We start from the raw sequence: 13434 nt of genomic DNA on the forward strand, positions 1-13434 counted from the left end.
ACTTGGCATATGATTAATTATACAGATTCTCGTCATGGCACTGTATTGTTACTGTTTTGCTCTTGGTGGTGGAAAAGAATCTTTTTCTTCCTGTATACTACAAATTACAACCTGTTCTCACATTCCCTAATAGCTCAGTGTGATTAGGTTGATTACCAAGTGAAAAGTCACTGGTTCGAATTGAGGCGCAGCCATGAAGATTTCCCAAGAAAAGAGAATTTGCATCATCCGGGTCATCGATAGCGGTCTCTCGGTCAAGAAAATTGCCAAACTGCATCATGTGAGGCCATAACAAGTGGAAAAATGCAGAAATGAAGTCCGTCCATCCATTGAAAAGCCAAGAGGTGACGTCCAGGAAAAATATCGAAGTCTACAAGTCGCTCATCACAAAGTCTATAAATTCTGGAGACCCCCGGCAGTGGAGGCGGCTCATCTGCTTCATAATAGTGAGATCACAGACGTCCATGGAAGCACCGAGCGACGCATGTTACTCGTCTGGAATGGTGGCCCGAAAAAGGTGGAGGAAGAAGCCTCAACTTTAGTATTATCATAAGAAGAGTCGGCTCGAGTTTACAAAAAAATATGAAAAGTGGAAGATTGGAAACAGGTGATCTGGAGCGATGAGACGAAAGTCAATAGATGGCTCTGTTGGGGGAAAATGGGGATCCTACAAGATAAGTTACCTATTACACTCAAGCACTATGGGTATGAAAAGGACGACATAGTGTTCCAGCAGGACAACGACCCGAAGCATACGGCGAGATTGGAGAAGAAATGGTTCAATGACAATGAAGTATCGGATCTGGATTGTCCCCACAGTCCCCAGACCTCAACCCAATCCAACACTTGTGTGTAGAGGTGAAGAAAAAGCTGTACACATCCCCAAGAGAGCGACCAGTATACACCAACACTAGGAACATGGAGAAGAGACCTGACCAGTATACACCAACACTGGGAACGTGAAGAAGAGACCTGACCAGTATACACCAACACTGGGAACATGGAGAAGAGACCTGACCAGTATACACCAACACTGGGAACGAGGAGAAGAGACCTGACCATATACACCAACACTGGGAACGTGGAGAAGAGACCTGACCAGTATACACCAACACTGGGAACGTGGAGAAGAGACCTGACCAGTATATACCAACACTGGGAACGTGGAGAAGAGACCTGACCAGTATACACCAACACTAGGAACGTGGAGAAGAGACCTGACCAGTATACACCAACACTGGGAATGTGGAGAAGAGACCTGACCATATACACCAACACTGGGAACGTGGAGAAGAGACCTGACCAGTATACACCAACACTGGGAACGTGGAGAAGAGACCTGACCAGTATACACCAACACTGGGAACGTGGAGAAGAGACCTGACCAGTATACACCAACACTAGGAACGTGGAGAAGAGACCTGACCAGTATACACCAACACTGGGAATGTGGAGAAGAGACCTGACCATATACACCAACACTAGGAACGTGGAGAAGAGACCTGACCAGTATACACCAACACTGGGAACGTGGAGAAGAGACCTGACCAGTATACACCAACACTGGGAACGTGGAGAAGAGACCTGACCAGTATACACCAACACTGGGAACGTGGAGAAGAGACCTGACCAGTATACACCAACACTAGGAACGTGGAGAAGAGACCTGACCAGTATACACCAACAATAGGAACGTGGAGAAGAGACCTGACCAGTATACACCAACACTGGGAACGTGGAGAAGAGACCTGACCAGTATACACCAACACTGGGAACGTGGAGAAGAGTGCCGACCAGTATACACCAACACTGGGAACGTGGAGAAGAGACCTGTCCAGTATACACCAACACTGGGAACGTGGAGAGGAGACCTGACCAGTATACACCAACACTGGGAACGTGGAGAAGAGACCTGACCAGTATACACCAACACTGGGAACGTGGAGAAGAGACCTGACCAGTATACACCAACACTGGGAATGTGGAGAAGAGACTTGACCAAGTATACACCAACACTGGGAACATGGAGAAGAGACCTGACCAGTATACACCAACACTGGGAACATGTAGAAGAGACCTGACCAGTATACACCAACACTGGGAACGTGGAGAAGAGACCTGACCAGTATACACCAACACTGGGAACGTGGAGAAGAGACCTGACCAGTATACACCAACACTGGGAACGTGGAGAAGAGACCTGACCAGTATACACCAACACTGGGAACGTGGAGAAGAGACCTGACCAGTATACACCAACACTGGGAACATGGAGAAGAGACCTGACCAGTATACACCAACACTGGGAACATGGAGAAGAGACCTGACCAGTATACACCAACACTGGGAACATGGAGACGAGACCTGACCAGTATACACCAACACTGGGAACGTGGAGAAGACACCTGACCAGTATACACCAACACTGGGAACGTGGAGAAGAGACCTGACCAGTATACACCAACACTGGGAACGTGGAGAAGAGACCTGACCAGTATACACCAACACTGGGAACGTGGAGAAGAGACCTGACCAGTATATACCAACACTGGGAACGTGGAGAAGAGACCTGACCAGTATACACCAACACTAGGAACGTGGAGAAGAGACCTGACCAGTATACACCAACACTGGGAACGTGGAGAAGAGAGCCGACCAGTATACACCAACACTGGGAACGTGGAGAAGAGACCTGTCCAGTATACACCAACACTGGGAATGTGGAGAGGAGACCTGACCAGTATACACCAACACTGGGAACGTGGAGAAGAGACCTGACCAGTATACACCAACACTGGGAACATGGAGAAGAGACCTGACCAGTATACACCAACACTGGGAATGTGGAGAAGAGACTTGACCAAGTATACACCAACACTGGGAACATGGAGAAGAGACCTGACCAGTATACACCAACACTGGGAACATGTAGAAGAGACCTGACCAGTATACACCAACACTGGGAACGTGGAGAAGAGACCTGACCAGTATACACCAACACTGGGAACGTGGAGAAGAGACCTGACCAGTATACACCAACACTGGGAACATGGAGAAGAGACCTGACCAGTATACACCAACACTGGGAACATGGAGAAGAGACCTGACCAGTATACACCAACACTGGGAACATGGAGACGAGACCTGACCAGTATACACCAACACTGGGAACGTGGAGAAGACACCTGACCAGTATACACCAACACTGGGAACGTGGAGAAGAGACCTGACCAGTATACACCAACACTGGGAACGTGGAGAAGAGACCTGACCAGTATACACCAACACTGGGAACGTGGAGAAGAGACCTGACCAGTATATACCAACACTGGGAACGTGGAGAAGAGACCTGACCAGTATACACCAACACTGGGAATGTGGAGAAGAGACCGGACCAGTATACACCAACACTGGGAACGTGGAGAAGAGACCTGACCAGTATACACCAACACTGGGAACGTGGAGAAGAGACCTGACCAGTATACACCAACACTGGGAATGTGGAGAAGAGACTTGACCAAGTATACACCAACACTGGGAACATGGAGAAGAGACCTGACCAGTATACACCAACACTGGGAACATGTAGAAGAGACCTGACCAGTATACACCAACACTGGGAACGTGGAGAAGAGACCTGACCAGTATACACCAACACTGGGAACGTGGAGAAGAGACCTGACCAGTATACACCAACACTGGGAACGTGGAGAAGAGACCTGACCAGTATACACCAACACTGGGAACGTGGAGAAGAGACCTGACCAGTATATACCAACACTGGGAACGTGGAGAAGAGACCTGACCAGTATATACCAACACTGGGAACGTGGAGAAGAGACCTGACCAGTATACACCAACACTGGGAATGTGGAGAAGAGACCGGACCAGTATACACCAACACTGGGAACGTGGAGAAGAGACCTGACCAGTATACACCAACACTGGGAACGTGGAGAAGAGACCTGACCAGTATACACCAACACTGGGAATGTGGAGAAGAGACTTGACCAAGTATACACCAACACTGGGAACATGGAGAAGAGACCTGACCAGTATACACCAACACTGGGAACATGGAGAAGAGACCTGACCAGTATACACCAACACTGGGAACATGGAGACGAGACCTGACCAGTATACACCAACACTGGGAACGTGGAGAAGACACCTGACCAGTATACACCAACACTGGGAACGTGGAGAAGAGACCTGACCAGTATACACCAACACTGGGAACGTGGAGAAGAGACCTGAGCAGTATACACCAACACTGGGAACGTGGAGAAGAGACCTGACCAGTATATACCAACACTGGGAACGTGGAGAAGAGACCTGACCAGTATACACCAACACTGGGGACGGGGAGAAGAGACCTGACCAGTATACACCAACACTGGGAACATGGAGACGAGACCTGACCAGTATACACTAACACTGGGAACGTGGAGAAGAGACCTGACCAGTATACACCAACACTGAGAACGTGTAGAAGAGACCTGACCAGTATACACCAACACTGGGAATGTGGAGAAGAGACCTGACCAGTATACACCAACACTGGGAACGTGGAGAAGAGACCTGACCAGTATACACCAACACTGGGAACGTGGAGAAGAGACCTGACCAGTATACACCAACACTGGGAACATGGAGAAGAGACCTGACCAGTATACACCAACACTGGGAACATGGAGAAGAGACCTGACCAGTATACACCAACACTGGGAACGTGGAGACGAGACCTGACCAGTATACACCAACACTGGGAACGTGGAGACGAGACCTGACCAGTATACACCAACACTGGGAACGTGGAGAAGAGACCTGACCAGTATACACCAACACTGGGAACGTGGAGAAGAGACCTGACCAGTATACACCAACACTGGGAACGTGGAGAAGAGAGACCTGACCAGTATACACCAACACTGGGAACGTGGAGACGAGACCTGACCAGTATACACCAACACTGGGAACGTGGAGAAGAGACCTGACCAGTATACACCAACACTGAGAACGTGGAGACGAGACCTGACCAGTATACACCAACACTGGGAACGTGGAGACGAGACCTGACCAGTATACACCAACACTGGGAACGTGGAGAAGAGACCTGACCAGTATACACCAACACTGGGAACGTGGAGAAGAGACCTGACCAGTATACACCAACACTGGGAACGTGGAGACGAGACCTGACCAGTATACACCATCACTGGGAACGTGGAGAAGAGACCTGACCAGTATACACCAACACTGGGAACGTGGAGAAGAGACCTGACCAGTATACACCAACACTGGGAACGTGGAGAAGAGACCTGGGGTCAGATTTCAGTAGAGACATGCTTGAATCTGATGGAGAGCCCAGAAGGATTCAGGAGGGGTGAAAGCTAAAGGAGATTTACAAAATAATAAAAATTAAAATTTAGATTTTGTAGGAGCAAAACAGTAACAATGCAGTGACATGGCAAGAATCTGTATAACTAATCATATGCTAAATAGGTTCAAGTCACGTTTATGTATGATATAGCCGAGATTATTATCTATAAAATGAAGGTCGCCTCACGCTCAAAGCTGCAGAGGATGGTGAGATATGGAGACTGAAAGTCAAAAGGTCAAAATATTGTTACCCTTTTGCTCGTCAATTCATGAGTAAATTCTGACTCTACAGCCACCACTTTGGGGAGCTAACAATATACGACTATTTACAGCTAGTATTGCTTCTCTCCTAGTGGTAGACATTTTGACATTTTGGAGGATTGTAGCAGTGATATTGTCTTACCTGTATGGTAGGAATTTGTTTACAACAAGGTGGTGAAAGGGGCACATATTGAAAACTACTATTTTCCTTGCAATATTTTGTCTTTCTTCCATTCTCAACACTTTAAATTGTGCTAATTAAGCTCTGTGTAGAGAGAATTATCTATCAGATGTGTTCATCAATCTTATCACATTGAAATTAATGCCCTTATCTATATATGATATTGATTTGCACAAACAAGACTTATCTGGGGGCAGAGTCCACAATGTGATTCATTATTACATGATAAAAACATGTCACCCTGAAGATTTGACACGGTGCTGCATGTAATAAGACAAGGAGATTTATATAGGAATTGTCATGTGCCCGTGGAGAAAGTGCAAAAATGAGAGATTCCTATATATAGTACCTAGGGGCATTGCCTAAAGGGGTTGTCGAGGCATACGTATTGATGACCAGCCTACAGGATATGCTGTCTTATATTATATTCTTGTGCATAGGGGCAGTATTATAGTAGTTATATTCTTGTATATAGGGGCAGTATTATAGTAGTTATATTCTTGTACATAGGGGGCAGTATTATAGTAGTTATATTCTTGTATATAGGGGCAGTATTATAGTAGTTATATTCTTGTACATAGGGGGCAGTATTATAGTAGTTATATTCTTGTACATAGGGAGCAGTATTATAGTAGTTATATTCTTGTACATAGGGGTAGTATTATAGTAGTTATATTCTTGTACATAGGGGGCAGTATTATAGTAGTTATATTCTTGTACATAGGGGTAGTATTATAGTAGTTATATTCTTGTACATAGGGGCAGTATTATAGTAGTTATATTCTTGTACATAGGGGCAGTATTATAGTAGTTATATTCTTGTGCATAGGGGCAGTATTATAGTAGTTATATTCTTGTACATAGGAGCAGTATTATAGTAGTTATAGTCTTGTACATAGGGGGCAGTATTATAGTAGTTATATTCTTATACATAGGACAGTATTATAGTAGTTATAGTCTTGTACATAGGAGCAGTATTATAGTAGTTATAGTCTTATACATAGGAGCAGTATTATAGTAGTTATAGTCTTGTACATAGGGGCAGTATTATAGTAGTTATATTCTTATACATAGGGCAGTATTATAGTAGTTATAGTCTTGTGGATAGGGGCCGTATTATAGTAGTTATATTCTTGTACATAGGAGCAGTATTATAGTAGTTATAGTCTTGTATATAGGGGGCAGTATTATAGTAGTTATATTCTTGTACACAGGAGCAGTATTATAGTAGTTATAGTCTTGTACATAGGAGCAGTATTATAGTAGTTATAGTCTTGTACATAGGGGGTAGTATTATAGTAGTTATATTCTTGTACATAGGGGCAGTATTATAGTACTTATAGTCTTGTACATAGGAGCAGTATTATAGTAGTTATAGTCTTGTACATAGGGGGTAGTATTATAGTAGTTATATTCTTGTACATGGGGGCAGTATTATAGTAGTTATATTCTTGTACATGGGGGCAGTATTATAGTAGTTATATTCTTATACATAGGGCAATATTATAGTAGTTATAGTCTTGTGGATAGGGGCCGTATTATAGTAGTTATATTCTTGTACATAGGGGCAGTATTATAGTAGTTATATTCTTGTACATAGGGGCAGTATTATAGTAGTTATATTCTTGTACATAGGAGCAGTATTATAGTAGTTATATTCTTGTACATAAGAGCAGTATTATAGTAGTTATATTCTTGTACATAGGGGCAGTATTATAGTAGTTATATTCTTGTACATAGGAGCAGTATTATAGTAGTTATATTCTTGTACATACGGGGCAGTATTATAGTAGTTATATTCTTGTACATACGGGGCAGTATTATTGTAGTTATATTCTTGTACATAGGAGCAGTATTATAGTAGTTATATTCTTGTACATACGGGGCAGTATTATAGTAGTTATATTCTTGTACATACGGGGCAGTATTATAGTAGTTATATTCTTGTACATACGGGGCAGTATTATAGTAGTTATATTCTTGTACATAGGGGGCAGTATTATAGTAGTTATATTCTTGTACATAGGAGCAGTATTATAGTAGTTATATTCTTGTACATACAGGGCAGTATTATAGTAGTTATATTCTTGTATATAGGAGGTAGTATTATAGTAGTTATATTCTTGTACATAGGAGCAGTATTATAGTAGTTATAGTCTTGTGGATAGGGGCCGTATTATAGTAGTTATATTCTTGTACATAGGGGCAGTATTATAGTAGTTATATTCTTGTACATAGGGGCAGTATTATAGTAGTTATATTCTTGTACATAGGAGCAGTATTATAGTAGTTATATTCTTGTACATACAGGGCAGTATTATAGTAGTTATATTCTTGTATATAGGAGGTAGTATTATAGTAGTTATATTCTTATACATAGGGCAATATTATAGTAGTTATAGTCTTGTGGATAGGGGCCGTATTATAGTAGTTATATTCTTGTACATAGGGGCAGTATTATAGTAGTTATATTCTTGTACATAGGGGCAGTATTATAGTAGTTATATTCTTGTACATAGGAGCAGTATTATAGTAGTTATATTCTTGTACATAAGAGCAGTATTATAGTAGTTATATTCTTGTACATAGGGGCAGTATTATAGTAGTTATATTCTTGTACATAGGAGCAGTATTATAGTAGTTATATTCTTGTACATACGGGGCAGTATTATAGTAGTTATATTCTTGTACATACGGGGCAGTATTATTGTAGTTATATTCTTGTACATAGGAGCAGTATTATAGTAGTTATATTCTTGTACATACGGGGCAGTATTATAGTAGTTATATTCTTGTACATACGGGGCAGTATTATAGTAGTTATATTCTTGTACATACGGGGCAGTATTATAGTAGTTATATTCTTGTACATAGGGGGCAGTATTATAGTAGTTATATTCTTGTACATAGGAGCAGTATTATAGTAGTTATATTCTTGTACATACAGGGCAGTATTATAGTAGTTATATTCTTGTATATAGGAGGTAGTATTATAGTAGTTATATTCTTGTACATAGGAGCAGTATTATAGTAGTTATATTCTTGTACATGGGGGCAGTATTATAGTAGTTATATTCTTGTACATACGGGGCAGTATTATTGTAGTTATAATCTTGTACATAGGGGCAGTATTATAGTAGTTATATTCTTGTACATAGGAGCAGTATTATTGTAGTTATATTCTTGTACATAGGGGCAGTATTATAGTAGTTATATTCTTGTACATAGGAGCAGTATTATTGTAGTTATATTCTTGTACATAGGGGCAGTATTATAGTAGTTATATTCTTGTACATAGGAGCAGTATTATAGTAGTTATATTCTTGTACATAGGAGCAGTATTATAGTAGTTATATTCTTGTACATAGGGAGCAGTATTATAGTAGTTATATTCTTGTACATAGGGGCAGTATTATAGTAGTTATATTCTTGTACATACGGGGCAGTATTATAGTAGTTATATTTTTGTACATACGGGGCAGTATTATTGTAGTTATATTCTTGTACATAGGAGCAGTATTATTGTAGTAGGCTGCTAAATTATAAAATGTATAGATTTCCTGATTATATTACATTAGTTACATCAGTTTTCAATCGTGGCTTTTCATTTGATAATTTACCTCCTGCAGAATGCTCCTGGTGATATGCCGTGTGCACTTTCTCATGGGCGTCCAGCAATATCTGCAGGGAGATCACATCTGTTACATCTGCAGGAACATCAAATGTTATCCAGGTGTGGACCATATCCCTGAATGAGCGGAAAGCAAAGTCAGCATATTCTGTATAGACATGTATAGGGCTCTCGTCAGTCCGGGCGCCATCTGCAGAAAGGCTGCTGCCATCATGTAAGATCACAATGGGTTTGATGTTGGCTCCATTCAGTTCCCGGAGAAGAGTCGTGTAACACCGCAGCTGCCCCGCATTGTCCTTCATAGAGGCCAGGTTTGCGGGTAGCGGGAGCTTGTAGTGGGTGATGCCAAACTTCTGTAGGGTGGGAATTTGGTCCTTTAAGGTATTAAACACCTTATTATCACATCTAAATTGTCCCTCTGGGTTCACTTCATTAAGTAGCCCATTCCTCTGCAGAGGGCCAGCAAGGGCCATGAAGTCTCCAGGCAGTCCAGTGCCGAGCCCATAACCCATGGATGAGAGGAGGACCAGGAGGACCCCTCGCCAGGCCGGCGCCATTCTGGTCTCTGTATCCCCAAATGTACCTGTCAAGTCATTTATACAGAGCTAAAGGCCATAAAATGGGCACTTTACTTCTTATCTTCCATGCTGATAAAGACATTGCAGAAGAGCTATTTGCATAGAGATTATTAGCAGCAGGAGCACAGGGCGCCATTGCCATTGCTAATTGTCATAGAGACAGAGGCAGAAATGGAAATTCCAAGCAAACAGTACAAACTTATTATACAGAAATGGTGAAATTCATACCAGAATTACTTGTTTGTATGTCACATTATATTTACAGTGCCTTGTGAAAGTATTCGACCCCCTTGAATTTTTCAACTTTTTCCCACATTTCAGGCTTCAAATATACAGATAAAAATGTTAATGTTCTGGTGAAGAATCAACAACAAGTGGACACAATTGTGAAGTTGAACGAAATTTATTGCTTATTTTAAACTTTTGTAAAAAACAATAAACTGAAAATTGGGGCGTGCAATATTATTCATCCCCTTTACTTTCAGTGCAGCAAACTCACTCCAGAAGTTCATTGAGGATCTCTGAATGGTCCAATGTTGTCCTAAATGACTGATGATGATAAATATAAGCCCCTGTGTGTAATGAAGTCTCCGTATAAATGCACCTGCTCTGTGATAGGCTCAGTGTTCTGTTTAATGCGCAGAGAGCATCATGAAGACCAAGGAACACAACAGGCAGGTCCGTGATACTGTTGTGGAGGTTTAAAGCCAGATTTGGTTACAAAAAGATTTCCACAACTTTAAACATTCCAAGGAGCACTGTGCAAGCGATCATATTGAGATGGAAGGAGCATCATACCCCTGCAAATCTACTAAGACCCGGCCGTCCATCCAAACTTTCATCTCAAACAAGGACAAGACTGATCAGAGATGCAGCCAAGAGGCCCGTGATCCCTCTGGATGATCTGCAGAGATCTACAGCTGAGGTGGGAGAGTCTGTCCATAGGACAACAATCAGTCGTACACTGCACAAATCTGGCCTTTATGGAAGAGTGGCAAGAAGAAAGCCATTTCTCAAAGATATCCATAAAAAGTGTTGTTTAAAGTTTGCCACAAGACACCTGGAGACACCAAACATGTGGAAGAAGGTGCTCTGCTCAGATGAAACCAAAATTGAACTTTTTGGGCACAATGCCAAATGATATGTTTGGCGTAAAAGCAACACAGCTCATCACCCTGAACACACCATCCCCACTGTCAAACATGGTGGTGGCAGCGTCATAGTTTGGGCCTGCTTTCCTTCAGCAGGGACAGGGAAGATGGTTAAAATTGATGGGAAGATGGATGGAGCCAAATACAGGACCATTCTTGAAGAAAACCTGTTGGAGTCTGCAAAAGACCTGAGACTGGGACGGAGATTTGTCCTCCAACAAGACAATGATCCCAAACATAAAGCAAAATCTACAATGGAATGGTTCACAAATAAACGTATCCAGGTGTTAGAATGGCAAAGTCACAGTCCAGACCTGAACCCAATCGAGAATCTGTGGAAAGAGCTGAAAACTGCTGTTCACAAATGCCTCCATCCAACCTTTTTTCAGCTCCAGCTGTTTACAAAGGAAGAATGGGCGAGAATTTCAGCCTCTCCATGTGCAAAACTGCTAGACACATACCCCAAGAGACTGCAGCTGTAATCGCAGCAAAAGGGGGCGCTACAAAGGATTAACTTAAAGGGGATGAATAATTTTGAATGCCCCAATTTTCTGTTTATTATTTTTTATAAAAGTTTTAAAAAAAGCAATAAATATCGTTCAACTTCACAATTGTGTCCCACTTGTTGTTGATTCTTCACAGTAAAATTTAATTTTTTTATGTTTATGTTTGAAGCCTGAAATGTGGGAAAAGGTTGAAAAATTCAAGGGGCCGAATACTTCCGCAAGGCACGGTACATGGTATCAGTGTTGGACTCTGGTGGGCCCTCCTCCTTGATTCTGTTTGTTTGGAGAAGAAACATCTAAGCTAAAGTAAAAGCCCTATGAGTGCTTGGTCTGTAGAAAGCTACTTTTCAACTCTCCTTGTCCATTTTCTTCTATTGTATAAGTGAAAATCCTGTCTTGAACCAAAGACGAGGATGATAGGCGATAGGATGGTTGTTATGATTTTTCTGAGGGAGCCACTGCCAGACTCCTTTGGCAGAGGCTTTTCCAACTGAGAAAAAAGGATCAGCCATCAGAACATAGACATCATATTCTACCCCCTGAATCCTATTCTATTCTACCCTCTGACACTACCTTCAGGGGAGAGTTGGTCGTCCCTCATACTGATTAGACTAGATTCAGCTTCATAAGCCCTCCATACACAATAGATAGCTGTTGGGCAAACAATGGATTGGATGATCATTTGGCCTGCAGTTATCTTGCCCGACTCCCATACACAGGAGCGCTCGCTCTGCCGTATGCTCCTGTGCTCTCTATAAGAATGTTGCTACCAGATATTTCTAGTGGTGGTTTATCTCACCAAGAAAAAAAAGGTTTGACGATCCAAAATCAGATGTCAGATTTTTAACTCCTATGATGTCATCTTTCAAGAGGGAGTCTGGAAGCCTACATACACGATAGACTGACGGCCAAGCCAACCAATATTGGCGGATGCATACAAGATTAGTCTAATGTATATGGGGGCTTAAACCCCTTTCATACACATGAAAGTTGTCTCTTGCGATGTATTTTTGTTCTCTGGGGAGATAAGTCGGTGCCATAGGTATCAGTGAGGTCGCCTTGCCGTTGGCTGTTGGGCTCACATAAAACTGGCCATTTTTGTGTGCTAAGTATCTCAATTTTTACATGTTTTTCATAGCAGTAATGCAAGTCTATATACCCATATTTATTGTTCCACATATCTTAGCGCTACAGAGTGCACCTGTCTCTTTTTTTGTTACTATGTTTCATGTTCAGTTTGCACCTGTTCACATTAGAAAGTTAGGAAGTGCCATCAGTCTTTTTGTTAGATTACAGGGATATTTATATCTGCTCTTCAGCCTTAAGGGGGCTTTACACGCAGCGACATCGTTAGCGATGTCGCTGGTGAAAGCACCTGCCCCCGTCGGTTGTGCGTTACGAGCAAATCGCTGCCCGTGGCGCATAACATCGTTAGGACCCGTCACACGGACTTACCTGCCTAGCGACGTCGCTGTTGCCGGCGAACTGCCTCCTTTCTAAGGGGGTGGGTCGTTTGGCGTCACAGCGACGTCACTAAGCGGCCGCCCAATAGAAGCGGAGGGGTGGAGATGAGTGGGCGGAATATCCCACCCACCTCCTTCCTTCCTCATTGTGGGCGGCCGTGGGTACGGTGATGTTCCTCGTTCCTGCGGTGTCACACATAGCGATGTGTGCTGCCTCAGGAACGACGAACAACCTGCGTCCTCAACATCCAACGATTTTTTGAAAATGAACGACGTGTCAA

At 42.6% G+C, this 13434-nt stretch overlaps 1 protein-coding gene across 1 annotated transcript in view; it reads right to left on the reverse strand.

The window, feature by feature from the left end:
• LOC142244987 (lactase/phlorizin hydrolase-like) overlaps positions 1–10012 on the reverse strand; it is a 43625-nt gene extending 33613 nt beyond the window's left edge. Inside the window, exon 1 of the mRNA XM_075317154.1 lies at positions 9445–10012. Within this exon, the coding sequence (XP_075173269.1) occupies positions 9445–10012 (568 nt within the window). The remainder of the gene's footprint in view (positions 1–9444) is intronic.
• Between the last annotated feature and the right edge of the window lie 3422 nt (positions 10013–13434).

Source organism: Anomaloglossus baeobatrachus, chromosome 7, assembly GCF_048569485.1.
Source record: "Anomaloglossus baeobatrachus isolate aAnoBae1 chromosome 7, aAnoBae1.hap1, whole genome shotgun sequence".
Lineage (NCBI taxonomy): Eukaryota > Metazoa > Chordata > Amphibia > Anura > Aromobatidae > Anomaloglossus > Anomaloglossus baeobatrachus.